The sequence below is a fragment of the Giardia intestinalis genome, chromosome 5, assembly GCF_000002435.2.
Source record: "Giardia intestinalis strain WB C6 chromosome 5, whole genome shotgun sequence".
Taxonomy (NCBI): domain Eukaryota; phylum Fornicata; order Diplomonadida; family Hexamitidae; genus Giardia; species Giardia duodenalis.
The window spans coordinates 741,592-768,067 of NC_051860.1; the positions used below are offsets into that span (position 1 = coordinate 741,592).

The window sequence follows — 26,476 nt, forward strand, 5'->3', positions numbered from 1 at the left end:
CCCAAAGAAAAAAGATGCCCGACTTCGTCACCGAGCGCCTCGCCAAGTTCAACGCCCTGCGTGAGAGGCACGCCGCCTCGCAGCCCACCGGGGGCCCTTTCACTGTCACGCTGCCCGATGGAAAGACCACCGAGATCCCCGCAAGCTTTACAGCCCTCGACGTGGCCAAACAAGTCGTCAAAAACAAGAAGGTCTACTCCAAGTTTCTGGCCGCCGTTAGGGACGACGAGGTCATTGACATGTCTGCAAGATTAGGGAAGACCTGCAAGCTCGAGTTCCTCACCTTTGACGACCCTCGGGCAAGAGAAGTTTTCTGGCACTCCTCTGCGCATCTTCTGGGCTATGCACTTGAAAAGACATTCCAGGCCCACCTAGGTCATGGCCCGGCTATCGACTCCGGCTTCTTCTATGACGCCTTTTTCGAGAACTCTCTGAAGATGGAGCCCGAGAGTCTCCTGCAGCTCGACAAGGCAGCTGCAGAAATCGTGAAGCAGGCCGCAGCAGCACCTGGCGATTCTCCTGTCCGCCGCTTCACACGTCTCGAGGTGACCAAGCAAGAGGCTCTCGATCTCTTTAGCTATTCGAAACTGAAGTCAGAGCTTATATCGGATCACGTGCAAGATGGAGAGATGTGCAGTGTGTACCAGTGCGGGGATTTTGTCGACTTCTGCCGCGGCCCACATATTCCTGACTTGGGTCTTATCCAAGCCTTCAAGTGCATGTACTCCTCTGCTGCCTACTTCAAGGGCGATCAGAACCGCGAGTCTATGCAGCGCGTTTATGCGGTTGCCTTCCCCAGCAAAGACCAACTAGATAAGCACATTGAACTTCTCGAGGAGGCAAAGAGACGAGATCATAGAAATCTAGCCAAGGAAATGGATCTTTTCATGACGCACAAGTATGCTCCGGGCGCGCCAATGTTCATGAACAATGGCACACGGATCTACCGCAAGCTCGAAGCTTTTATTCGCGAGCTCCTCCATGAGTTTGATTATGAAGAGGTCATGACACCGACGTTTCTCAACACTGATCTTTGGGGTATCTCTGGGCACCTGCAGCATTATAAGGAGAACATGTTCTTGTTAGAACGCAAGGAGAAAACCGATCCCCAATACGGTCTGAAACCCATGAACTGTCCGTGTCACTGTCTCCTCTATAAGAACCAGCACCACTCAGTACAAGAGCTTCCGATACGGATGGCAGAGTTTGGAGTTGTGCACCGCAATGAGCTTTCCGGTGCCCTCTCTGGCCTGACTCGTGTAGTGCGTTTTGAGCAAGATGATGCACACATTTTCTGCACCGTTGATCAAATAGAGCAGGAAATGACTGGCTTGATCGAATTTATCAAACGCGTTTATACACCCTTCGGGATTGACTTTGCTCTATCCTTATCTCTGAGACCAGAGAAAAAGATGGGCTCCGATGAGCTCTGGGATCGTGCAGAGGGCACCCTTCGCAAAGTCTTGACGAACACCGGCCTCGATTTTAAGGAAAATCCCGGGGATGGAGCGTTTTACGGCCCGAAGATTGATGTCCATCTAACAGATGCCTTAGGAAGACAGCATCAGTGCGGTACCATTCAGCTTGACTTCAACCTCCCCAGTAAGGATAGGTTCGACCTGCTTTACAGTGTTTATGACGAAAAGACAGGCAGCGTGAAGCAGGAGCACCCAGTGATGATTCATAGGGCTATCCTTGGATCCGTTGAGCGCTTCATGGCCATCCTTATTGAAAACACGGGAGGCCGCTTTCCCTTTTGGATCAGCCCTCGTCAAATTGTGGTCATTCCTCTCCATGGCGAAGATATCGTTGCATACGCCAAGACCGTCCGCGAGCGATACCATTCAAAGGGCTATTTTGTAGATCTCGATATATCTTCCGAAAAGATGGAGAAGAAAATAGCTGTTGCATGGAACAAGAAGTACAACTTCATTATGGTTGTGGGAGCTCAGGAGAAAGGAACCTGCAGTGTAGCTCTTAGTGGCCGCACGCTTAGCGCTTACATCGGTGAAAAGGACAACCAGCGAGCACGCAAAGTCCTTACCCTAGAGGAAACGGACGCCCTGCTGGCAGAGCTGTCGAGTGGCCGCGCGAACATGTGACGGTGGCGAACATTAGTAAATTGAAGAGTGACACGCGGCCATTCACTAAAGTAGATCATTTAGCAAGCTTCCAGAACATGAGGCATGCATCGCGGAAGTTAACCTTGTTGGCCTCCTTGCTCTGGAATCTGCTGAGGATGTCGTCGCGCATAACGCCCCAGCACGCGTAGTGGACCCAGGCGAACTTGTGAAGATCATGGAAGAGCCCGGTGATGCGGGCAGCCTGCTCGTAGGCCATATCATCGTTCTGCGTCTCTACTGCGCTGTGGAACGCGTAGGCGACAGCACGAGCAGGGGCCAAATTGTAGTAGTGTGCAATGCACAAACCTCTAGCATTCTCCTTGTCGGCATACCTTGTCTCAATTGCCTCTTGGACGCTCTTGCCCGTAAGGACCTCAAACCTGTGGTTAATCTCCTTGTACTCGTCGGCGGTGCTCGTGATAATCAGACGCACGACGGCCTCGTGGTCGGGCTCGTCTGCATCTATGAGGTTGTGCTTTAGAACCTCGGCATCGCTGGCCACCGATCCGCGGGGGGTACGGTTCTCTCTGATGGCAAGGTGGCAGAGGTAGCTCGCAGCAGAGGTGAGGGGTATCTGGTCCACGAAGTCTTGAAGGAGGTCATTTCCGGTCTTCTCTTTGTAGGCCTGGGCCAGCTTGAGGCGCTCATCGGGCGTGGCAATAAGAACGACGTCGTGGATAGCACGGAAGTCGTTAACATTCTTCATGGCCTTCTTGATAACGTTCACACGAGCGCTGATGTTGCAGTCCCAACCGAGAGCCATAACATCCTCGTATGGGCCATTCTTGATGCACTTCTTGAGGAAAGCAATGAACTCCAGCCCGGTGGTATCCTGGAACTGCGTGCGAAGCTCCTTGCGCTCCTCTGCGCTCCACCTTGACGTGAAAGTCACGAGCTCCTCCTCGTTTTTGGCTTCCAAGATGGCCTTGACCTCAGGGATAGCGTCTCCGTAGGACATTATTTTAAAACAGTCACACCTTTTCAAATGCTTTTGAATTCAAATTATGGGCACAGGGAAGGGATGCCCCACAAAGTAGCGCATGCGCGCGCAACTGGCTCGCGGAATACACGTCTTATATCGCTTCCAATGTCTCCATACCTTTTGTAGTGTTCTCCTATATCCTTCACTCTATCATAGCAGAAGGCTGTAACACGTATGAGTCTATCGTGGTCTCCATAGTCTGCAACAGCCCTGTATATCAAGAGAGCAGCCGCCTCGGCCTGGCCTAGCAATGCTTGAGATGCTAGCTGGCAAGCAACAAGATCGTGCCGCCTGAGGGTGTTGCTAAGAACCGACATGAGGGTGTCTCCAGCCTGGCGCTCGAACGCATTCAAAGTAAATTGCCAGGTGCTGGGGTCTGCGGTCCCTATTATGAAGGCTATTGCATCTATATCCTTCGTCCGAAGAGCAACAAGGAGCTTGTTAGCGTCAGCTTCAGGGTCAGTGCTCCGCAGCTTCTGTGACTCTATCCACAGGAGGCAAAGTTTCGCCCAGAGGGACGGAAGCTTCGAAAGAACTATGTTGAGCGTGGCTGGGAGCTGAGTCTTGTAGGTGGTACTGTACTCCTTGCAGATTGTATGCCATTCATTATTCCCCGCAGAATCACTTACTGTAGGCGATAGAATAATGGTATCGATCAAGGAGGGCGGATTAATGTTATCTACGATACCCGCATGAATGGTGCGGACTCGTGCCGCGGTGTTCATGCTCCACACTAGGGTCATAAGGAGCTGGATATGTCCCCTGGGCAGATAGAAAACGATAGAATCAGCTAGAGAACGGTTGTGAATAGAAAGGTAAGTGGCGGATAAATCCTTTTTGTCTTGTGCAAGCTTGCTTAGTTGCACAAGCTCTTGCTCATCCTGCGTCGTGAGACATCTGTGCAATTCGGTGCATAAAGAGATGTGGTCCATAGAGTTTTTTGCTTGACTGGAGACTGTGACTTCCCACACATTTACTGACTGCTGACTACTTTTACTAGATTACTAAGTTTACTAAGTTATAGAACCCCCCACATGGTACAACAGGCCTCGCCGAAATTGCTCTTGAACACTCTGCGAATATCGCGTGCTAGATTACCGAAAATAGCGTAGTTAAGCTTCACGTGCGGGCATTTGTCGTAATACATTGCCGTTGCGCGTGCACATCTCTCAACGTCACCCTTCTCTTCGACCGCCCTGAAGATCAGGTACGCAGCGCCCTCGTTGGCATTGTTCAGGAAATGATGTGCAGTATGCGCGGCCGTTAGATCGTTCCCCTTGAACACTGTGCGCATACAATCGTGGACAGTGCGCGACGTGGAAATTTCAAAGGCCTTTGAAATGCGCGCCCACTCATCGGGAGTTGTGGTGCCCAAGAGCTGAACAACGGCGTCCTCGTCTGCTTTCTTGCCACTGAGCGCCACGCGAAGCGCCTCTGCGTCTCCGGCGGGGTCATTTCGGGGTGCTCGACGAAATGCTATCCAAGAGAGGCAGAGGCGCGCCCAAAATGTCTTCGACCCAAGCTCTTGGAGCAGGTCGTTTGATAGATCGCGTCCAGTGCTGTTCTGATAGTACCTAGTAATGTAGTCCCATTCGTCCGGATTCGTTGTCAAAATATAGTCACATATTGCCTTTGGATTTTTGCCACCCTTCATCAGGGTTGTAAGATTTTGCGCCTTCATCTCTGGATACGGCTCCCAGGCCATTGACATAAGACTTTGGAAGGGTCCTTTTTTGCAGTACATCTTGATGGCCTCACTTATGACGCGACCATGGTGCGCTTGGAAGGCGTTGGAAATCTCCTGACGTTCTGCAGTTTTGTACCTCGCTGTTATCTTAAGCAAACCATCGTCGTTGCCATCGATTAGATGACGATTCAGCTCGTCTGCAACCTTGATAAAATCGACCATTTGGTTTTTATCTGCTCGCGTGTTTGTAAATTGACAAGGACAGATATTTTTGTCAACTTTTTTGTTAATTTTACTCTTTTCATAGAATTTTTTCATCTATTTGGCGGACGATGTCTCTGGCCGATATTTCCAGTAAACGGGACAAGTTGATCTCCGTCCTGGAAGCAGCGCGAGAGGAAGTAAAGAAACACAAAAAGTCTATCGCTAGTTGCAACCACGAAAGCTTCGACTGTAATGCAACCATGAAGGGTCTTTACGATACCAAGACAGTGATCGTTATGGCTCTAGGCGAAAACGACAGTCTCATAGAAGATATAAACACGGCTATATCACAGGAGGATAACATTCTTAGCGAACCTTCTACGAAAGGACGACTCTTGTTTGCGGATTTGCTAGCTTTGAAAGAGAGTTTTTTAGCGACTAACGATCTCACAGATACATCCATTATAGAGCTCAAGTCATTGCTGGCACGGATAAAACCTGACTTGCTCAACACCGCACTGGAGATGGACAAGCAAGTTCCACATTACTTGCCCACCCGGTCCACCCCAGATATTAGCGCGTCTAACGATCGCCGGTCGTTCTTGAGTAATCTGGATTCGTCCCGTGATGAAGGGCCTCAACCAGCTTCGGCAAAGGACGAATCAATGACTCACAAAGCTGACACTCTTCCATCTTCTGATTTGTCCGCTAAAGATGCTTATAACAAATTGGTATATTCGCACATCCCTGTTATCGATCACTATATGACTGCGCCAAGAAGCACGGAGTGTGTTGAAACAAAAGATCAAGCGTCTGCACAGAGAAGCGACTCCATAGCAATGCAGCAGGAATCGCAAGCTGATGCAGCAGCAACAGCCAAAGATATGGCCACAAAGCTGGAACGTCGCAAGAATCGAGTGACCGCTGCACTGTCTGCTGCAGATTCGATTCGCAAAAACAGGTCCAAGCCTGCCTCCGCATTGTGCACTGATTCGGAGAAGGCTGCTCCTAAAGTGAGAATTAATCTATCCTCTTCTTATAACCGAAGACCTAACGCATCAGTAACCACTGACGATGATGCCCGTGTAGACATTGCAGCACGACGTGTTATGTATAGACAACTTATGTTTCCAAGGTCTCAATCTGAACGGCGCCCTAGACGACAACAGCACACGAGTTCGAGCCTGCCGCCGCGCTCTCTGGAATCAAGTCTCTCTCTTAGACAAATGTGTACCCCGAAGCTTGCTGTCTCAAAGCGCCCTCTGTCTTCCATCTGTTCCACTGCACCGCATCCGTCTCATAGAGATTACACTACAGAGCGAGAAGCCAAGGGCTGGCCAAAAGCGTCAGACAAATATGATATAGCACAGATTATGCATCCACCAAGAAACATATATGGGTGCAAGAAGCAAATGAAGACAAGCACATGGAAGCGCTATAAGTATCAGGAGGAAGCATGTGCTCCATTCCGCAAGCTCAATCCTACGTATGACAATTCTCTCCACGGTGGGTTACGCTATGATAAGGACCCCACACTTACCTACTCCGTAAAAAACAGGCCTCATTACCACCCATCATGGAGAGGCCCAGAAGATGTGCAGCAGGAAGTAGCGTCCAAAATACATTACGAAGGATTGCACAGTAAAGAAGATTATGTCCACTCAAGCATAGAGCATAACCCATTCCATAATAATGCGACCACGTCAGCGACGCGCGCTGGGCGCAAAGAACTTACGGAGGATCACTATAGCAACGGTGCTAATCGACGTAAGCTCGCTTGGGACCACTCTGCAAAGAAATATGAGAGCAGGATGGAGGTAGCAGAAAGAAAACACACAACAAGGCGGCACCACACCTACGTTACTCACACCCCTCAGCCGACCATCGAAGAGCCAGGCCTATATAGCATAAAAAAGACAGTGTACTCTCTCAAAAACCAACTCAACGACGCGAAGGCAGAAATCAGATGGCTTAAGAACCAGATGGCGTCTCAGAACAACACTGTAGCCTCCTTTGGAAACTCTATTACCGATGTTGCCAAGGGCATCATGAGGGATAATGTTCGTGTTGCATCGTTAGTCCGCGCCAACAATGACTTGGTGAAAAGGGAATCAAACCTGCTAAACGCCAAAATTACTGCAGTTAAGCTCAAAGCGGAAAGGCAGCACAACGCTACAAGAGCAGAATCCAGAAGCTATCGTGAGCAAGATACTGCACACTATAGTAACACTGACAGCGAAGTAGAATCTGACGATCACCACTTTGTTGATCTACTTGCGCCATACAAGACGGGCGACGGGATTATGAGTGCCCAGAAGCCAGTCGTTGTTCTCGGCCACATTTTAGACAGTCAAGAAAATGTCATGCTGCGTCGTAGTGCAGATGCAATTGACACGTTGTCAACCATGTCGACAGCCCTCGACAGTCTGCACTTGTCTAACTCACGTTCACAACCAACATCTGCTCTTCAGGACTCTAACAAATCGTTGCAGCGACCTAAGATCAACCCTACTCACGACATACTATCCATACCAAGCACTCAGGATGCATGCAAAAAGGGCTTGAGAAGAACATGTGATTGCTCGCGGTGCTCACGTAACATGAATAGAGGATTCCTGCAAACAATGGGGGACTTCGCAGATCCACCACTGACGGGATCAGCGCCCAAAGCCAACGCAGACTCCATAGCATTTGCACAGAAAATGATGTCAGCAGATATGGCCGATGGATACTATCAGCGTAGATTTGTTGCTGCTGCTGTTAAGAATATATCAAATAGACCCAGGTATGATTGAAACTTCTACCTATTGTAAATTTATGACTGTTAGATCTTGCTTGTTCACTTAAATTCAATGACTACAAATCCCGTTGTAACTAGCCTCCTGTTAACTATCAACGAGATATCCCAACGCCAGGACACAACAATGCGTTTTGTTGAGCGGATAACGAAGCAGCTAGGTCATTTAAAAGGCGTAGTAGAATCCAGTCAGGGCCCGTTCCCAGGCTCCAAGATGACAAAAGAGGAGTTAGCTACATCGTTGGGAGAGATACTAAAATACATAGAAGCTAATTTATTAGAGACTAACGATGTTCGTGAGCTGCTTTCAGGCTTGGAGGAGACACTTAATGGAATTGGTTCATCGTCAGACAAAGCCCTATTGAAAACCAAGCTGAGCCTAGGTCTTTCTGATTGCTACCTTATAATGGAGGGACTTCTTGCAGCGAAAGACATAGGGCAATACATCCTATTAAATACTGACAAAGAAACTAAGCAAGACACGCCTTCAGAATTAGATACCGATAAGCAAGATGATGAGCTTTCCATTCACGTTGATATATTATCAGAGAGCCTCGCCGATGAAGCGTCCTTATTGACAGTGGGAGAAAAGCTACCTGACCTTGAACGACGAGTCAAATTCGATCACGATAACGGGTCCTCTCTCAGTAGCCTTCCTGAATCAACTGTGCTGACTAGTTTGACTAGCGTCTGCCCTGCTGGATCACCTAATTCTGCGAAGAGTGCTTCAAAAACATCTATACAAGCAAAATTAGAAGAGTTTCTAGCAATTAGAGCTAGTGCAAAACAGAAGAAGCCCGAACTTGTCACCAAGCTTCCTCCAGCTGTGCCCCAACAACATGGAAAGAACCCCCCGATCTCATCTCTCAACCTAAGCGTGACCAGTGTGGATTCCAATGCAAATGATAGCCTGATAACAGAGCCAGCTCCCTTGGCCGTTAGTGCCAGTGTGCTAGACCCCACGGAGCCACAGAATGGCCGCCAAAACATCGCACCAATACAATCTCTCAAAACCCTGGAATCTGTCTCAGAACTAGAACAGCGAAACCTGGAGAAGAAACATAACCCTATGACTAACCCACAGCAAGCATTGATAAAGTCTAATCGAAGTAATAAAAGTTGCACTGGGACTAGTACACGCTCTGGAAGTACTAACAGGACCCCCTTAAGAGCCATAAATACACCTCACCAGAGCAGCCAACCAGCCCAGACTGCAGTAAGACCTAGCTCTGTTAAGAAGTCTAGACCTATAGTGTTATTGGACAATGTTTCTTTGAGCATGGCGACTTCACCGCAACAGGTTCAAGCCACGGAGCTTACAGGCCATCCTGTGAAGAATTATTCGGGTAAAATATCCAAGCGGACTCCGTGCTCGATGCCTGCCACGCCGACAAAGTTTATATCTCCTAAGCAGCCTCAAGCGAAGTCATACTATAGTACCCCTACCTCCACAACACCAACCTCAGTACAGGTGGGGCGTTTACCCTCGCCACCCAAGCTATCATCTCGTTCTCCATCCTCTGGTTCCCCAGCAACGGCCTCTTCGCAGGCTCGGCTAGTTATTAAAAACATGGAGGAGCAGGCTTTGAAACAGGACGCTATAATAAAGGGTTTGGCTACAGAGCTACAATCTATGAAACGGAAGGTCGAGGACATGCAGACTGATTATAGGCAGCAGGAAGAGGAAGTTAAGCAATTACTCTTAGAGTCTTCCAAGGTCCAGAATGAGTACGAAGAAAAAATCCGTAAACTCAAAGATGAGCTCGCTGAGCAAAGAGATCTAGCAATTTATTGGAGAGAAAAGGCACAGCAATGGGAGGAGATGAATCAGGCTTTAAGCCACCAGATTGCAATGTTTAAATACAACAAAGATGATTCCATTATACCCGTTTCACATGGGGACACCGATGGTGAGAATTCAGAAGGTGCCAGCTCAATTGCAGGTACATATGCACACAAAAGCAGAGAGCCTACACACTCTACGTCCATAATTCAGCAACCCAGCAAAATACAGAGTAAGCCAGACTACACTACCTTATCTGATGAGAAGTACAACAGGCTAGAAACAGACTATCTTAATGGACGCCTAGGAAACTATTACAGCCTCAATAGAGAAAGATTTTCACAGAAGACCTTATCTGTGATAGATCTATACAAGATTCTTGGTAACTATGATCGTCAAATTGCAGAGCTGATGCATTCAAACAAAGATTTAGAGGAAAAGTTGGATGTATATCAGGGTCTGTTTAGGGCTATTTCAGGGGCCGATTGATATCTTTTGAGAGTCCTGATGTGATGCGGATAAGAAAGTTGTTTTATCTGCTTCGGAAGAGAAGAGATAAAAACTTCACATCACAAGCATGCGCCGAACATTTGTGCTCGTTGCGTCATCCGATATCCTTTGCGTCAGTTTCTGTCTTTCTCGTATCACCGGTGCTCCTCTTACAGCAACAACATTTCGCGCTCCCTCTGACGAAACTGCTGATCTTCGTCGACAACTGTTTTCTGGCCTACTCTCCGTCAGAAACAGGGTGGTCTTGCCCTGGATAGATATTATTAGTGAAGATAATGCGTCTTTTTGCGTGCTGACTAAGATGTCGACTGGTATGCCTCTGCCGATTTTTTGGAAAGTATATAGGGCAGTTGAGGGCTCTGATGCTGCTTTCAGAGTGATTCGTTTATTAGTAACATTTATACTCACTGTAGAAAATCAAGTACAATCTTCACTTATAAAAATATTGGTGTACAGCTTAGCCAATTGTCACGACTTAACTGTTAACGGAGATGGGTTCCTCGTGCTGTATATAGATGGGCCCAAGCTAATTAGTCGTTTGCCACTCGTTATGAGACCAGTACTTGGTCTTCAACAGCAGTTTCTCTGGCGTATAATGACTCACCTTCTCAAAGACCCAGATAGAGTTGGTGATACTACAGTAGAGCCTCCATCACTGTCTCAATTACACGGTTGGCCGGATAAGGTACTTTACTTTTTGAGGGATTTGTGTGCATATCCGGTTGTTTTGTCTGTAGGTGTTGCTGATACTTGCTCTTATCTAAGCAGCTATCCCAACCCTTGGCACATCCCCTTGCACACACTGCGGGCAAACCCGGTTTCAAGCTCCCTCAACTCGGTACAATCGTCCGAGCTCTTTGGGGAATCTATGGAGCTGCTCAACACATACATCGATATGAACTCTCGGTTGCGACAGCCTGAGTTCAAGGGCCTCCTACTTACAGCCGAGATATACCCGTGGAAGATTCCCGTTGGTGCTCTGGCCCGAGCATATATGTACGGCAGGTCAACTCTTGCTGTGGAGGAAGCATTCTCCTTAGCCATGCAGCGAGGCAACTACGGCATCCTGGCTGGCATGGCACACCTTTGTAAGTCAACCAACATAAAGCTGACATCTCTTATGCTGGAAGTTCTGCGTCAAGCAGATCCTGATGTCTCATGCTGCAGCTTCGTCTTATCTGAAAAAGATAAAGAAACCTTATGGCTGAACTCCACACATGGGTATTCTGCACTTATGTTTGCTGTATTGACACGCAATAAGACAATAGTCGAATGCATTTTGCCCCATGAAGTGACTATGACGAATGCCTGCGGACACAGTGCCCTCGCCATTGCCCGGCAGCTTAGGCTAGAGCCTATATGTGCTGTGCTTACGCGCTACCTTCCTACTTATGATGCATTTGGAAACACCTATTTACACACGGTTGTTCAAGAGAACGGCGAGAATACAGATGCAATTAAGCAACATATATTTCTTTCTCAGATACAAAATAGCGCAGGAGAGTACGCCATCATGATAGCCTACCGGCTAAAGAAATATAAGGTCCTTTCTGTCCTTTCGCAGTCTGAAGGCCGCCTCGTCCATCCAGTGACTATTTGTCATAACAATCTATCTATCTCTAAACTCTCTGTACTTCAGCTTGCTGCTCTTGATGGGGATGGTGCCGCTGTGCGTGCTGTTAAGCAATACGGTCACTCTGTTGTCACCGATCATGGCTACACTGCATTGATGTTTGCCGCCGAAAGAGGACACAGTGACATAGTTCGTGAGCTGGCTCCATTTGAGGCACGACAGACAAATGACGCGGGAAAGACAGCCTTGTTGTTGGCTATATGTGCCGGACACTTGGATGTGGTTAAGGTCTTGGCGGACTATGAGACAAGGCTAACAGATAGCACAGGGTGGTGCCCTCTTGAACAGGCAGTGAGACGTAGCAGAATAGGCATGGTCGAAGTGCTTGCACCATATGAGGCCAAGATCTTTGGGGCAAGGGCCATCGATGCAGTTGACTCATCAGCATTTATTGCACAGGCTAACCGCCGTTCTATTAAGGAGATCATCAGAAAATACATGTGATGCCTTTAGACGAGAAAAGCAATCCTACCTTAATTTACAAGCGTTCTACTTGGAGTCCTCATTGAACAGAGTAACGTACTGTGATAAAACTTCTTCTAAATTATCATCTCCAAAGATGGCAAATGGCTTCAAGACAATGCATTGAAAAAGCCGACCCATGGCACACACAGGTCTTGATATTTCATAAGGCGTTATGGTTTCCATGTAACTATCTAAGGTAGCTCCGCAGGTCATTATTACGCGCCACTTCTTCTGTGCAAGTGGCTTCTGAGCACCCCCTGCCCATTCTATAGTGAACACACAGTCCAGAAATGCCTTCATAGATGCTGGACAATTATACCAATACACTGGGTACTGGAAGAAGATGGCGTCTGCCTTTTCGATGCGTCGCTGCTCCTCGGCTATCTGCTCTTTGGATAAAACGAGGGCGGGATATAGCCCATCGAGATGCCGTATCTTTATATTCTTCTGGTCGCGCACCTTGTCTAGGAGGGTCTTATTTACTTTGGAAGCCGGCTCCAACGGGTGTGAATAGTAAAGAAGAATCCTCATTTTTATGTACCTTCTCCAATCCAAGGTTGTGCCTTTGAAACATGCAAACCGGAATTTACTTAAAGAGCTTCAAATAGTTATCCACTAGTGTGTCCTTGTCAGTGTCAGCAAAAACGATGAAAGGCGGGAGCGGATCGCACTTGCAGAACTTGAAGCTTTGGTTAAAAGGCTTAGCTAAGTCGCTTGCAGAAAGTTCTCCGCCATAGCCTTCCATCTTCCCTCCGCACGTGCAGATGACACGGAACTTCTTGCCCGCGATCACGGCCTTGGAGCCGAAGGCCCACCCGTACGTCAGCACGCTATCCATAAAGACCTTAAGAGAAGGCGGTGATGAATACCAATGCACGGGGAACTGGAAGAAAACTGCGTCCGCCTTCTCTATGATCCTTTGCTCCTCGCTGACCTGCTCAGGGGTCATATGCAGGCTCGGGTAGAGCTCATCCAGCCAGCGGACTTTTACGTTTCCGAGCTTCTTGGCCTCCTCAACGAGGGGTGCGTTGACGACGCTCTTCAACTCCGCAGGGTGGGAGTAGTAGAGGACGATACGCATTTTTAAACGGCTGAATAATATCAACCACAATAATTTGAGGCAAATTGTTTATAGCCATATGAGGCAAACGATAAGAATGACCCCAAAGACAATCGCTAATGTCAAATATTTGCAGTCATTGTGACGGCAGAGAAGGCGAGAGGCTGCCTTGGCACGGCCCGTCGCAACCCTTGCATCTGCAGTTCGAGCATCAATATCCGCACCCAGGTCATCAATCAGTCGAGCATCTTCGTCTAGCCCAGCACGGAGTAAAATCTGGTGGTGTTTGAGCTTTGTAACAGGGTCTTGCAGATTCGCTGCCATGGAAACCAGCTCCTGCATCTTAGAAGCCTGGTCGTGCGCCCTTTCCCATGCATCTATGGCTGCCATTCCCCCTCCCATCTTCTTCGCACTCATGGAATTGATAGCTTTTACAACTGTCTGCTTGAGCGCCACATATTCTTCAATATACCCATTGAGGATCTTTGTCTGCTGCATGGTGTTCGCATTCTCTAACGACCCTCCCGCCTTCATGTCCTGGTGACGAGCCTTTTCGCTGGAGTGAACCCCGGTGCCGCCACCTGTATCCGCGCCTTCGTCGGTGCCAAGGCCAGCATCAGCGTCATCCTCTAGGCTCGGACTCACGCCTTGCAGATGTGTCTTCGTCTCCAAAAGACGCATTAGGGTCGTCTCGATCTCCCGCCGGATAATGGTGCCCTGGCTCTCCAGCCCCGGGTCGAACCCTACAGACCGAGAAACGGCCTGTGTAAATCCTTGCACACGTGATTCCAGTGCAGGCAGCTCCCTGCTAATCTTATAGTCGATCTCAATGAAACTGTACATTAAGTTTATATCTTGGCGTTTTCAGATTTCACACTACAGCCGTCACTCGCGCACGTCTAGAAGCACCAGGTAGGAGAAAAGAAAGACCAAGAGAGACATTATGATCTTAGACATGTGGAAGGGAGACCGAAAAAGGAACAACACCCATGCTGAATAGAACAGGCCCATGCTTATGGCATAGGCACACACGTTGCGTTGCGATATACAGAAGTTGAAAATGTGAGAGTGGAAAATACGACGGCATACACAGACAGAGCAAAAGTAGCAATACGTCCCCTGCTCAGGTTTCAAACAGGTTGAGCACAGATGGCTAGCCTCTGGTAATGCACTATCAGGTTTCACGGAAACCAAAACTCCGGCTAAATGCTGTCTATTTTCCTTGTCGCTGGAGAGGTCAAAAGGTGGCCGAGGTTCTACTGTATAGAGGCAGTTGGCAGATCGGGTGAGCGACCTCGACACCAGAACATCACAGATCCTATAGACGGGTTCGGCGCTCATGATAGCCGAACAGGATGCAGAAGTGTCCGGAGTGTGTGTGCCTGTGCCTGTGCCTGTACCTGTACTTGTACCTGCATCAGTGTGCTCTTCTATCATCCTCCGGCTATTCCACATGTCATCGGAGAACCTTGAACTTTGCATGAAATCGTTCTTCGCTAGCGATATTGATGCCGTGCGGTCCAACCGCAAAGCATAGGTAGTAATAAAGAACAATGCTGAGAAGACAACAGATACTAAAGAGCCTATTTGCAAGGTAAAATTATAGAGCCTGTGCTCAAGCAAGGTGCGTAGAGATGGTAGTAAGAAAAGCATGTAATTCTGCACCCGTTTTGAAGTATGTGTCTGTATCGGCAGCTGAGTAGATTGATCTAAAAATAACTCGATCAGAATGCTGATTCCCAATCCAAGAAGCGATGCGGCATACAGCAATATACCTGTATATCTAGATAGGCAGTCCAGGACTATGCCATACGTTGAACAGGTATTAGTGAGTATCTTGCAAGCAAGGGAATTTGGACACACGCAAGACAGATCAGAATTCATACAACACCCCTGCTGCATGAACCTCCGAGCTGACCTCTTATCAGATGCTGTGTAAACCATCTGCATAGAGCCGCAAATTTTCGCTTTGCAGAACTTCTCCGCTGCCCGAAAGAGCATTTTCTTTTCTGCGATTGACCTAGATATTATGAAATTGTAAATGTTGTGATACTGTTCTGTGTAAAATAAAAGCTCAATTACGCTACATCCCCTTGCAAAGGCATGTAGCAGAGGTAACTGCATATGTGGCTCATCATCTATTTTTAGGGGAAGCATTGTTACCAACAGGTCGTCGGCTATAGAATGCTTTATCAAAAGGGACACTATGTCTCTGTTACTATAGAGTATGGCAAGGGCGAGGGCATTCGTCTGCAGGTTTCCAAACCTGTGCTGCAGCTGCTTGCGGAGTGCAGTTTCTCCACCGATCTCCTTAATTAAATGGACTATGGCCGATACACAGTCAATAGAGTTAGACGAAATAGCACAGCTTAAAAGATTGATGTTCGTGTCTTTTGTGAGTACGTCAATCATCCCCTTGTCATACTGCAGCAGCCAGAGGACACAGGAAAGGCGACCATTGAGGGCGGCAGCATGTATAGGAAGCATGCCGCAGGTGTCATAAGCATAGCAAAGAGGTGTCTCCGTGTCCTCGCCAGTCGTTAATTTGGAGGACATTAGGTATGAAAGACTATCAAAGTTGACCGCAGAGAGTGTGTGCATATCATTCGTTATGATAAGGTCGCGAAAGCTAACCCCTCCTCCAAACTGTGAATAGACTGAGAGAATATACTTAATAATAAATGTGTTACCACGAATAATAGCTAACTGGAGGAGCCTTGTAACGTCCACAACATTCATTATGCTAAGTACGCAGTGGGCCTGCAATGTTTGACTAAACAAGCTTGTAGCGAATTCATCTATGTAGAAGTTTGCTGAAATCACCATGGGCTCAGCAGAATGTCTATCAGTCAGTGCCGCCAACTCAATGGGCAGGAGCTGAAGAGAATTCGAGGACCTCGTCTCAAGCAGGAGTCGGAGTGAATCTGGACACGATTTTCTTAGGTCAAGTAAGCTGTATGTTGTGATCTCTCCTAACACTATCAGATGCGCAATGTTGAATCCCCGCAGCGTAAAAGAACCGATATCATCTATTGATGCATTCTGAATACTAGCAAATCCGTTCTCGTTCAGACGCTGTACAGCTCCGGTGGGATTGTCCGGTTTAGTATCCTCGAACTTACGGCAATCTAAAACAGCTCTGGCCAGGGTAGAGTCGACATTATCCTCGAGCTCTTCGAGGGTCGAGGGAGCGACTACACAAAGATCATTTTGAGTCCTAATCCCCATGCGCCGGATTAGCTCAAAAGGCATTAATATTTTAGGGTGCCATAAAACAGAAACGGCCGCTTCAAAAAATCGGCACTGTAAAAAAAGCCGTTGGGCCGAAATTTGAGGAGCCATGGGTATGACACATTCCTTCATCACAGAGTGGGATAATACCCCCAAGACCAAGATGCGTTTTAGTCGGGAGGTAAGCTTTGCAGAACTCCAAAGGGTGACCAACTGTATGGCTAAGCACGAAATTCCCAGCATTGAGGACTTTATATGGGTGCTTAAGGAAGCTGCTAAGGTTCTTTCCACTTTACCAAATAATGTCCACGTGATTCCTGAGCCTAATGACCGCCTCATCTTTGTTGGGGATTTGCACGGGTGCTTTGAGACATTGATACGTTTATTCCTTGGGTATCCGCAACAAAATATCCCCAGAACGGGCTTCCCAGGTGAGATAGTTGATGGCAGACGCCTTGTTTACTTTTTCAACGGAGACTTTGTTGACCGAGGAGGGTCTGGATATCAGATTGTCTTCCTCCTGGCGTACATGGCAATTGCCTGCCCTGGTTCGTGCTATCTAAATCGCGGAAATCACGAGTCCGAAATGTTCGGTCTTTCGACGCAGGGCATGCTTGGGAACAAGTTCATGTCGGAGATGGCTGGTAAATTTTCTGGAATGGACCCGGAGACGTACAGGCCAGCTATTGGCGAATTCTTTTGCGCCCTTCCCATTGCCCACACCATAGATCGCAATATATTTATGGTGCACGGTGGGGTACCCCTGGGAGACGACCTCAGTAATGTTCCGCGAGCTGCTCCGCAATCGTATTTCAGCACCGGGTCGCCTGCCCCCATACCCAAGGGGCTCAAGCCATACAAGATAAGCAACCTGGACAACCTAACTCCCTCACGCCAAAAAACAACGAACTTTGAAGACAATCCTCGCAAACAAAATGAGCTCTGGCACTCCTTTGTCTGGAACTATGACCGTCTACCGTACAGCGCCGACTTCATGGAAGAGAATAATTTCAAGACTATGGTTCACTCACATACGGCCACCCCGTTCCACCAGATAACGTCCTTCCTTCCGCTTGAGAAAACCTCGGGAGAAAAGTACTCCATCCAATCGGTCATTAAGAACCAGGAGATGTTCGATAGAATGAAGGCTTTCTTCGCGAGCCACCAACTAGCAAACAGCAGTAAGCTCTCCATCTTGGAAATCTTCTCTTCTCCCACTAATAACGGGACTGTGTACGCAGCCTGTGTTGACGCCGTCCCCGGGGAGCCAGGCCAACGCATCAACTACGACCCCTTCCAGTGGACTTACATCTTCTTGGGTAACGCATCAGAGTATAACTTTATACAGCAAGGAACCACGTACTAGTATCAGCTCCCATGGTGTGTTGAAATTGTGATTTATCTTTGGTGATAGGTAAACAAGTAAACAGGCAACGGCAATCTAAATATTCTAGTGCAGATTGATACAATTAATAATTTCGGTTAGGTGCTTCCTTGCGGGCGCCTGTGGGTTAGTATCTATCACTCTCCAGCTAAAGCTCTAGAAGGGATGCGGCGTCGGCCACCTCCGCTGCTAGGCGTACAGGTATCGGGGCAAAAACGGGGATGTCGGCGGTGGTCTTATTCTTGGCCACTTGTGCCCCATACCGAAGCTTATAGTAAAGATAATGTATCACCACTCCCATCACATCAGAAGAAATGTCGAGCTTTATGGGGCCTTCCTGGTCAACCCTTTTAAAGTATGGGCTCTGGAGGTAGGCCCTCTTAGATATAAAGTGTCTTCCACCGTCTTTATCGTGAAGCTCCCTGTATTGTTCTTGTGTAGGATCAATGGGAAACGGATATTCCACGGCAAATCCCCCAGATCTTCCTGACGGCACAAGTTTTTGTCCTGCATGTTTCATTTTTGTTATAGAATTTATTATAGAATACTCACTCAGCTTTCAGCCGCGCAAGAAGCTGGCCCAGAGCCGCATTTTGTATGGGTCCCTTGTTTAACCGGTTGACAATCTGTTGCACCTTTTCATTCACGAGCACCCTAGGGTCCTTTTCACTTGCCTCTGCTATAGCGGTCAACAAAGCCACCAGTGTATTTGTTTCTATTCTAGAAGAAGTAACGATATAAGTATGCGTGCATGACACAGGATCTAGCTGCGTATATCTTTTCAGTAATAGGTCAGTGACAGGTCCACAATCAACTTCAAGACTCAGCCGAAGGGTATACTCCATCAGCTTGGTCAAAAGCTCCAGGTGTCCTGTACACTCTATAGTGGCCAGGATAGCTGAGGACATCCCGTTGCATTTATCTTTTCTTATCAGGGATATCTTAGTTGCTATTAGTATTAGTAGTACAGAGTACTGAAACATGATTTGTACCAATGGTATTTCTGACGCAAAAACCTGTAAAGGTGTGGAATTATTTTCTTGCTGCAATCTACCAATCAGTTTAAATATATCTGATATGGAAATAAATGTGAAGGCTTGACCAGTACATCGAGCCGTTTTAACTGGGAGTTGCTCCTGGTTTGGAACCGCTCCCTCAGAGATGATACTGAGGTAGTTCCCCAAGGCCGAGAGCATGCTTACTACTATGTCCAGTTGCTTGTCTGTAGTTGCTGTCCACGATAGCACATGCTGGCAGATAAGCCCAACAAATGTATCCTGTCGTAATATGGAAGTAGCAGGGCGGTTAGAATCCACTGTGCATAGTATCAATCCAACATTCAAATTAATATTTGTCTCTATAAAAGATGATGCTGTAGACAACGTGTTTTGTGAACCATGACGCTGTGAAGATACAGGTAAACAAATAGGGTCTACTAGACCTTGTGGGTCCTCTCTGTGGATGGTGAAAAACGATCTTTTGGTAGGGGGCTCTCGCTCTTCAATTGCGGTGGTCAGTTCTATTAGAATTCTATAGAGGACAATAACATCATATATAGCAATGGGAGTATTCTCTTTACGGTCTTTATTGATAAGGGAAGACTGGCCTGCTATGAATAGCTTGTACAGTGCACACTGTGTGGTATATAACTCGTGTGGCATGAGCCTGCCTATCCCAACCCTGTCGGTATATAACTCTATTATCTCTCTGGCTTGTGAAAACATCTTAGAGTTTGCTTCGGGTGTCTGTGCTTCTGTCTGTATTAAATCATGCACTAGCTCGATAGAATATTCTATTAGAAGCTTTAGGTATTTATTATGCAAGGCGCAAAGGGACAAGTATCTTCTTGTGAGAGCCAAGAGCATAGTTGTAAGAATACTCGTTATCGCTGCACTAGGATTTACCAGAGAACCTCCCACATTGTGCTGGCGAGTAATGTATAGGCCCATGATGGCTGCCAAGACCTCAAAGTCGAACAGCTGAAGATCTTCGTCTACTTCTAGCAAAGTGATCACGTGCTTTGTGAGCTGGATGGCGCTATCTATGTCTTGGCCATATATTAGGACACTTATGAACAAGTAATAGAATTCATATCGTGTTACGCCGTGCTTCCTTGCTAAAACGTTACTGGGCATACTTTTGTCAGTAAACCACTGCTGAATATCTCGGAGAAGGGATGTTGACTGACTAATTAAATTGGCAGAAAGCTCCTTTATTGCTTCTCCGTTATTCTGAGAGGGCGTAGAAAAAGACGATGAGGATCCCTGAGAAGATACTCTGGCCTTACCGCACAGAGCCTCTATCTCTATAAGTGCGCACTGCACTACTAAGATGATGGACCGAGGATTGCTTTTCATACCATGCACAAGCTCAAGCAGCTGTGGGCACGGTATATCGCCTCTGGAAATTAGTGCTGTCAAGAGGTAAAACGAACGGTCATGTAGCATGGCCGTCATTTCTTTGTATTCATTGGTATTACTATTGTCAATATATACTCTGAATATACTTTTCAGTGTTGGCAGAATAGATGTAAGTTCTTGTCGATCTACAGTGTCTCCAGTTAAGATTACAATGTCCAGAACTAAAAGCACAATCTTGGTAGCGTATAGCTGATTGTTCTCTGAAATCTCTGTGGCGTATTTACCATCTTTCGGTTGTGTGGAGCGAAACGGAGACAGGCTACCTTTGTTAATCTCCTCGCGAAATATAAGCAAACCTGTTAGTGTGCGATCTATAATGGCTTTTGCAGCACGAATCGCAGAAGATAGAAAGCCATTTTCTGCCAGGAATGACAGTATATTGGACAGCCCTGCAAACATAACGCCAGCTGGATCCTGAATACAGGAGCATGTATCTAGGGCGTCCTGGATGCTACTATTTATTTGCTGACATGACTCTGCGCGGGCGGGTGCTGGCTTGCTTGTGACTAAGTGCTGGACTGTGCGCTTCACCTTCAAGATTGCATCTGCAAAGGGCCATGGACATAGTTCCTGAGGCTTTGTTATACAGTAGTCAATGCTATAGCCAACAGAGATAGGCGTCTTCATCAGCGTCAGTAGTATAGATGCGTCTGCAAATGTGCGCAATATATTGGCAAGTGACTGCTTTGATGCTGCCTTGAGCTCAAACATCTGCTTGAGGATTCGAAAGACACGGTCAATGAAGGAGATATTTGTTTTATAAAGAGATTGTCTATATGAGCGGATTGCAATCCCATCTAAGATGAGGTTTATAATAGCATCTTGCTGGTCGCCCTTTCTATAGAATGAGGCAGCATATGCAAGGCGATCAAGGAGCACGCTGCTATCCCCTGATTCGTAGACTTGAATGAAAAGGAATTTGAGCTCAACAATATGATACATGAATATCTGCTGCAGAAGCTCTGGTGACCCAGACTTGAACAGAAAGGACGGCTGAAGAACAAGCTTGAATACTGTTGAGAGACAAACCAGTAAATCGTCGTACGTCTTAGAGCTCCATATCTTGCTACTGAATGCCGTGGGTGGTCGACTCCAGTGGTGCCTTATTAGCTGACCGAGCGATCTGAGAGCAACTACGAAGAGCGTAAGACCACGCTGCATATCCATGGTCTCACTTTCAACCTGATACAAGCGAAAGGCCAGCAAATGGAGGGCACAGTATATTTGAGTAAAGTCCTCAGTGGTATCAGTCATCGCGTCAAGCTCTTTATCAAGTTTTATGCAGAGATGCCAAAGGTCAGGCCCCATTTTCGCTGTGTCTTCACTTCGAGTCTCTGCTACTTTATCCAAAAGATCCGTGAGAGTCTCTAGCTTTGGGAGCACTCCTCTTTCTAGTCCAACAATGAGCCCCACCATATTCTCAGAAAAAGAGGACATGCCGTTTTAAGGGTTAAACCCAAGGAGAGAGACACGACATAAATTCACTAAACGTTTACCGCGAGTGGCTAATGTCATACGGTTGGAGATAATAAGGAGGATACGTTGCCAAAGTGATGACTGGAAAACTTGACGAAAACCGCCGGTGGATGGCTACCCTGAGCTAGCTTCGTGACATGTATCCAGGTAGACAAGAGGAAAGCACGCTCAGACGCCAGCATCTCTGGACTGTAAGTGGTAAAAAAAGACAGCCTTTCAGTCCAGCAAGGCAACCCAAACGCCTCATTGACAAGTAAAACGCCTGCTGCCGTCAAGGCCGAAGGCTTATACCTATAACTTTCTGGAGTCATGGCGCACATCTGAGTGAGGTAATGCAAGAGAGACTTCTGTTGCATCGTGAATCCTGCGGCATTGCTGAAGAACTTCACGTAGTGATAAGGAGTAATTGTCTCGACATGGAAATTAAGATAGTGTAGTAGGACAATCTCATTTCCGTATAGATCGGTGCTGGTGAAATGGGTATTGTTCTCCCCAAATAGTTTCGATAAAAGTCTAGATCCCGGTAAGATCCCCCACTGGCTTGGCTCTACTTTTTGGGCCACGAACAGAGCCGTCGCAAGAAGGTAGGGGCTCGTTGTTCCTATGTTAATTTGGGTCAAGATGCGGTGCACAATGTCGATTGCCAGATAAATCGCGGTCTCACACATCTTGAGTGCATTAGCACAACGGAGGAGATTGTTGAAAATAAGTCTAATGTCTTCATCTGATAAGCCCTGGACACGCTGGGGATAGTCTGGAGACACTCTATTTATATAGTCCTCTTCGTGATCCAGGTAGAACCTCGAAAGATTGACACACTCACGGTTCACATTCATATTCATAGATACCAATTCATCCCAGGTTATCGACACGTGGCGAATTGTTGGATATAAAGAAGCTTTTGTAATGAAGAAGCAGGATGGGTCCGGGGCAAGAATCTGCTGCGCCTCAAACTTAGTGCCAATATCATCATGAACCAGCTGGTGACTTGGCAATGCAGATGGCTCCAATGCCATTTTGTGTCCTGACTGTGCAAGCGCCCTTTTTAACTTCAATTTTTGTATGTAATTCTCACATTTGCTAATGAAGGAGCCCTGCATTCCACAAAGCCATGTCTTATCAATCACACTATCCACCTGTATCTTTATATGCCATAGATGTAGGTGTCGTGCGCTTTCTAGTGGAAGCCCTATGTACCCGTCTTGCCCCAACAGCTTATGCACCTCGATACATTCCTTTCAGTAATGTATTACGGGGTATTGCGGCCTTCACTCTAACCAAGTAGGTTAAGCTACAGCCTCTATTGATGAAAACTAATGAGTAGCTAGAGATAAAGGCAATTAGATAAGGAGACCTAAACATATAGAGGTGACGCTTGCGTATACTGCACATCCTTGAGTAGTCTGGTACCAAAATGCATCACTAAACTTTGGTTGAGATTGGCGATGAAGAAGCAATTCTCTTTTCAGTTTGCAAAGAAGCGTAGCACACACCTAAAAGTAATGTTGAGAATGCACGCATGTGAATACAAATACCATATTACGGGTCAGAGCTCGGGCACATCAGTGAGAGAACTGTCTCTAGTTCCATTGAAGACGCTCTATTTTTTATCGTAAGAAACTGTAGTCGTGATAACCTTCATAAACTGTTAATATCACACGTTGGACAGAGATTACTCCATGTTCCTGTCAACAATCTGTACAAATTTAAAGCACTATCTCATAGATTCCAAAGGTAATATCTGCAGGTAGTGTGCTCTTCCACAATATAGGGTTTGGTACAATTACTGACAAATCGCTGGGCTATGATACTGGTTACACCTAAGCAAGTGATTTTGGGTTACCTTGACCGCTAATACAGACCTTAAAATTGAGGTTTTTCACTCTTCTCCAAATTGGACGAAATGGCAGGCAGAATCAGATCATATCTTCATATTTTCTCTCCCCAACAACACCATTTCCCTTTGATAGACCCTGGCGCAAGACAGCTTCCTATGGCCTTGGAAATCCCAGAATATATTTGTCCATTGCATATTTGTGATAATAATCCCACTCTTCAATCGCTACACCAATCCGAGCCATGTATTTCACTGGCGTCTGAAGCGGGTGGGACTTATTTATTCGACGGAATCATTACAGACCAGACCGTTTACAGAGCAATGAATAGCGTCTACCTTTATGAACAAGTCGTTCCACCCAATCCCCTGGAGAAACTAGACACTATTGCGTGTGATATTGCAGCCGGCGCTAATGCAGGAGTGTCTCAATTGGTCGTATCGGCCGGACCGGTTGGTTCTGGCCATGGAACAATAGCATTCAGCTGTCTTCAATCTTCAGTCGCTGCAGATAGAGGTTCTGCTTCCAGGATATCCGCAGATCAGAGGTGTGGGACCTGCTCGACTTGCGAGTATCAGGGGTCCTACCAGTCTGCAGATCTCAACCAGTTAATAACCAGTTGTGTAGATGATGCCTTGAAGCAGGTGGGTTCGTCACAACATCATCGCCTACAGACTATGACCCCTGCAAAAGAGCCAATCAGGCGTGAATCCTCACCTACTCCTCAGGGGCTCCTTTGGCGAATACTTAAGCACCTCACCTTTGCTAGCAACAAGAATGACACAGAGTGGCCTAAACTGGCTTGTTTCACTCTCGATAGCGGGCAACAGGTTATGGATCTTCTCGACTATCCCGGAATTACCGAGGCTTATGGGATGGGAGACCATCTCGATATGCAGTCTATAGACTATGTGGATTGTCCAGACAAATCAGTAGAATATCAGATGTATACTGAAAAGTTTGGTGATAGAGCTCAGACCTTCGAAGGAACAGCATATGGAAATGTCCATGACGCAGCTTCAGCCTTCTTAGCGAGTGGAATTGTACAGCCAGGCGCTAAGGACCTTACTCTACCATTCCGCAAAGCCATGTCCATGTCGCAGCACTTCAATCCCTTAAAATCAAGCGTAATAAGCAATTCTAATACATTTACGACAAGTGGCACTGTGCTAGAAAAACGCACTAATGCATCTGGTACACTTCACATCCAATCGCTATACCCAGACGATCCTCAAGACCAATCTGGAAGTAAAACAACCAGATCTCATGTGAGCGAGCTATCGGTTGAGGCTAGAACTTATTTAGGAGCCACTAGCCAATCAGCAATAAGAAAAATGAGGCTTATCTCTACCATATCTACTAAGACACTTATCAAGGCTCTGTCAAAGCCATCACTTGTTACACTCAAAACACATAATGGGCTAATAACACCAGAGTGTATGGGTAAGTCTGGCTTAAGGATACTCAATCTTAACCCGTCATCTCTCTCATTGCTAAAGCGATCTCTCTCTGATCGTAGACGACCAATTTGCACATGGGACGAGCTCATGAGTGTTTCAGATGGCACTGCACAGCGTAGAGGAAGCGAGTTGGAACTTCCGTGTTTACTGAATATCCGGAAGCAAACGGGGTTGCCAAATTATGTTCTTGCTATGGATTCTTGTGGGCCCACAGTAGTGGTCATATACCTTGGTCCTTCACAGGCTTATTCATGCATTATCTTCGTTGACATCTGCACATGCACAACTCAGACACCACTCCAGCAGTTCTCTCTTAAGCCACAATTTAAAACTAGCCTTGAGTCTTTAGCAGCTCTAAAGTCGCTTGTTGATAACCTATCTACTGAAAAACGTGCATCGCAACCGGCAAAAGCATACATGCTTACGCGTTTGATACTAGGTCATGTTCCCAACCTATCACTGTCTTCCAAAGAAGCGAAGCGATCAGTTCAGCATGTACCTACCACGCATCGATTTACATACTTGCAGGATATTTGCAAGTCTACGCAGAAGGCATCTGGTCAGTGTATGTATAGAGAGGCTGATACTGCCTTGGAATCAATAAGTATTTCAGATTCAAATCTGAATGTTGCTGAAGAGCACGATACACTCTCAGATGTCTTAGATAATGATCATATCCACGAAAGCGCTCTTCAACAGATTTCTGACTCTGTAAGTACAGATCTTCCCGGAATTAACTATGCCCCGCGTGATATAACATTTATACACAGCGTGCAGATATGCGAGACGGATGCCAAGAACACACTACAGCAGCTGCGCTTAGCCTCTTCTCTGGACAAAAAAGTGGAGATGGGATTCTATTGGTCTACTCAGCTTTACAATGACGCTATGTGCTTAGCTCGCATAGATCTTCTGCAAAAGGAAGGAGATGATAACCTGTCCAGCATGCCTGTAAGTCATATAAGTGACCAATATGATTCACAATCTGTTGCAGACTGCAAAGAGAACCCTTATGCATCCCATGGCTCCCAAGTGAGTCGCAGCTGCACTGTTGTCAATCTGGTACGACCGGATCAAGGCGATACGCTCGATAGCAATCTAGTTTCAGCTTATGATAAACTGCAAACTAACAAGGAGGATAATTGTGGCGAGTCAACGGTCATGAATTCTGGTCTTCCAACAAGGAAAGAGGAATCTCAATATAAGAGCTTTTCTTCACCAAGCAAAACTGAAGAAACAAAGGATTTCTTACCTAATAGACATCTACCAATCCTGCAATCTCCTAGCGCTCCAGACTCTTCCCAATCTCAAGTCGTCACCACACTATTGCTGCGACTGCACAAATATATAGACAGAGCACAGGCAATGAGGGACGAGATTGATGCCAAAATAACTGCGGGGCTGATATAAAAAATAGAGACCACGG

At 46.8% G+C, this 26,476-nt stretch overlaps 16 protein-coding genes across 16 annotated transcripts; 6 read left to right on the forward strand and 10 right to left on the reverse strand.

The window, feature by feature from the left end:
* Positions 1 to 14: 14 nt before the first annotated feature.
* GL50803_0013998 (Threonyl-tRNA synthetase) lies at positions 15 to 2,102 on the forward strand (the record flags this gene model as incomplete). The annotated part of the gene is made up of 1 exon (XM_001705048.1): positions 15 to 2,102. One exon carries the CDS (start codon positions 15 to 17, stop codon positions 2,100 to 2,102), a length of 2,088 nt encoding a protein of 695 aa, XP_001705100.1.
* Positions 2,103 to 2,157: 55 nt separating this feature from the next.
* On the reverse strand, positions 2,158 to 3,081 carry GL50803_0017153 (Alpha-11 giardin; the record flags this gene model as incomplete). Its single annotated transcript, XM_001705049.1, has 1 exon — positions 2,158 to 3,081. One exon carries the CDS (start codon positions 3,079 to 3,081, stop codon positions 2,158 to 2,160), a length of 924 nt encoding a protein of 307 aa, XP_001705101.1.
* Positions 3,082 to 3,125: 44 nt separating this feature from the next.
* On the reverse strand, positions 3,126 to 4,037 carry GL50803_0013996 (Alpha-15 giardin; the record flags this gene model as incomplete). Its single annotated transcript, XM_001705051.1, has 1 exon — positions 3,126 to 4,037. The coding sequence occupies one exon, from the start codon at positions 4,035 to 4,037 to the stop codon at positions 3,126 to 3,128; it is 912 nt and encodes a 303-aa protein (XP_001705103.1).
* An 86-nt stretch (positions 4,038 to 4,123) lies between these two features.
* GL50803_005649 (Alpha-10 giardin) lies at positions 4,124 to 5,014 on the reverse strand (the record flags this gene model as incomplete). Its single annotated transcript, XM_001705052.2, has 1 exon — positions 4,124 to 5,014. One exon carries the CDS (start codon positions 5,012 to 5,014, stop codon positions 4,124 to 4,126), a length of 891 nt encoding a protein of 296 aa, XP_001705104.2.
* A 110-nt stretch (positions 5,015 to 5,124) lies between these two features.
* GL50803_005648 (uncharacterized protein) lies at positions 5,125 to 7,791 on the forward strand (the record flags this gene model as incomplete). Its single annotated transcript, XM_001705053.1, has 1 exon — positions 5,125 to 7,791. The coding sequence occupies one exon, from the start codon at positions 5,125 to 5,127 to the stop codon at positions 7,789 to 7,791; it is 2,667 nt and encodes an 888-aa protein (XP_001705105.1).
* Positions 7,792 to 7,848: 57 nt separating this feature from the next.
* On the forward strand, positions 7,849 to 10,065 carry GL50803_0013995 (Transcriptional regulator; the record flags this gene model as incomplete). Its single annotated transcript, XM_001705054.1, has 1 exon — positions 7,849 to 10,065. One exon carries the CDS (start codon positions 7,849 to 7,851, stop codon positions 10,063 to 10,065), a length of 2,217 nt encoding a protein of 738 aa, XP_001705106.1.
* Positions 10,066 to 10,153: 88 nt separating this feature from the next.
* Positions 10,154 to 12,163, forward strand: GL50803_0017152 (Ankyrin repeat protein 1; the record flags this gene model as incomplete). Its single annotated transcript, XM_001705055.1, has 1 exon — positions 10,154 to 12,163. One exon carries the CDS (start codon positions 10,154 to 10,156, stop codon positions 12,161 to 12,163), a length of 2,010 nt encoding a protein of 669 aa, XP_001705107.1.
* Positions 12,164 to 12,208: 45 nt separating this feature from the next.
* Positions 12,209 to 12,715, reverse strand: GL50803_0017151 (putative NADPH oxidoreductase; the record flags this gene model as incomplete). The annotated part of the gene is made up of 1 exon (XM_001705056.1): positions 12,209 to 12,715. The coding sequence occupies one exon, from the start codon at positions 12,713 to 12,715 to the stop codon at positions 12,209 to 12,211; it is 507 nt and encodes a 168-aa protein (XP_001705108.1).
* Positions 12,716 to 12,770: 55 nt separating this feature from the next.
* GL50803_0017150 (putative NADPH oxidoreductase) lies at positions 12,771 to 13,265 on the reverse strand (the record flags this gene model as incomplete). The annotated part of the gene is made up of 1 exon (XM_001705057.1): positions 12,771 to 13,265. One exon carries the CDS (start codon positions 13,263 to 13,265, stop codon positions 12,771 to 12,773), a length of 495 nt encoding a protein of 164 aa, XP_001705109.1.
* A 48-nt stretch (positions 13,266 to 13,313) lies between these two features.
* Positions 13,314 to 14,087, reverse strand: GL50803_007590 (Qc-SNARE 2; the record flags this gene model as incomplete). The annotated part of the gene is made up of 1 exon (XM_001705059.1): positions 13,314 to 14,087. One exon carries the CDS (start codon positions 14,085 to 14,087, stop codon positions 13,314 to 13,316), a length of 774 nt encoding a protein of 257 aa, XP_001705111.1.
* A 42-nt stretch (positions 14,088 to 14,129) lies between these two features.
* Positions 14,130 to 16,496, reverse strand: GL50803_0014490 (Ankyrin repeat protein 1; the record flags this gene model as incomplete). Its single annotated transcript, XM_038045770.1, has 1 exon — positions 14,130 to 16,496. One exon carries the CDS (start codon positions 16,494 to 16,496, stop codon positions 14,130 to 14,132), a length of 2,367 nt encoding a protein of 788 aa, XP_037902142.1.
* An 88-nt stretch (positions 16,497 to 16,584) lies between these two features.
* On the forward strand, positions 16,585 to 17,841 carry GL50803_007588 (Serine/threonine protein phosphatase 7; the record flags this gene model as incomplete). Its single annotated transcript, XM_001705060.1, has 1 exon — positions 16,585 to 17,841. The coding sequence occupies one exon, from the start codon at positions 16,585 to 16,587 to the stop codon at positions 17,839 to 17,841; it is 1,257 nt and encodes a 418-aa protein (XP_001705112.1).
* Positions 17,842 to 18,007: 166 nt separating this feature from the next.
* GL50803_0020307 (uncharacterized protein) lies at positions 18,008 to 18,379 on the reverse strand (the record flags this gene model as incomplete). Its single annotated transcript, XM_001705061.1, has 1 exon — positions 18,008 to 18,379. One exon carries the CDS (start codon positions 18,377 to 18,379, stop codon positions 18,008 to 18,010), a length of 372 nt encoding a protein of 123 aa, XP_001705113.1.
* Positions 18,380 to 18,407: 28 nt separating this feature from the next.
* GL50803_0024555 (uncharacterized protein) lies at positions 18,408 to 21,716 on the reverse strand (the record flags this gene model as incomplete). Its single annotated transcript, XM_038045985.1, has 1 exon — positions 18,408 to 21,716. The coding sequence occupies one exon, from the start codon at positions 21,714 to 21,716 to the stop codon at positions 18,408 to 18,410; it is 3,309 nt and encodes a 1,102-aa protein (XP_037902143.1).
* Positions 21,717 to 21,790: 74 nt separating this feature from the next.
* Positions 21,791 to 22,771, reverse strand: GL50803_0014488 (Cyclin A; the record flags this gene model as incomplete). Its single annotated transcript, XM_001705062.2, has 1 exon — positions 21,791 to 22,771. The coding sequence occupies one exon, from the start codon at positions 22,769 to 22,771 to the stop codon at positions 21,791 to 21,793; it is 981 nt and encodes a 326-aa protein (XP_001705114.2).
* Positions 22,772 to 23,658: 887 nt separating this feature from the next.
* GL50803_0014487 (uncharacterized protein) lies at positions 23,659 to 26,460 on the forward strand (the record flags this gene model as incomplete). The annotated part of the gene is made up of 1 exon (XM_001705063.1): positions 23,659 to 26,460. One exon carries the CDS (start codon positions 23,659 to 23,661, stop codon positions 26,458 to 26,460), a length of 2,802 nt encoding a protein of 933 aa, XP_001705115.1.
* Between the last annotated feature and the right edge of the window lie 16 nt (positions 26,461 to 26,476).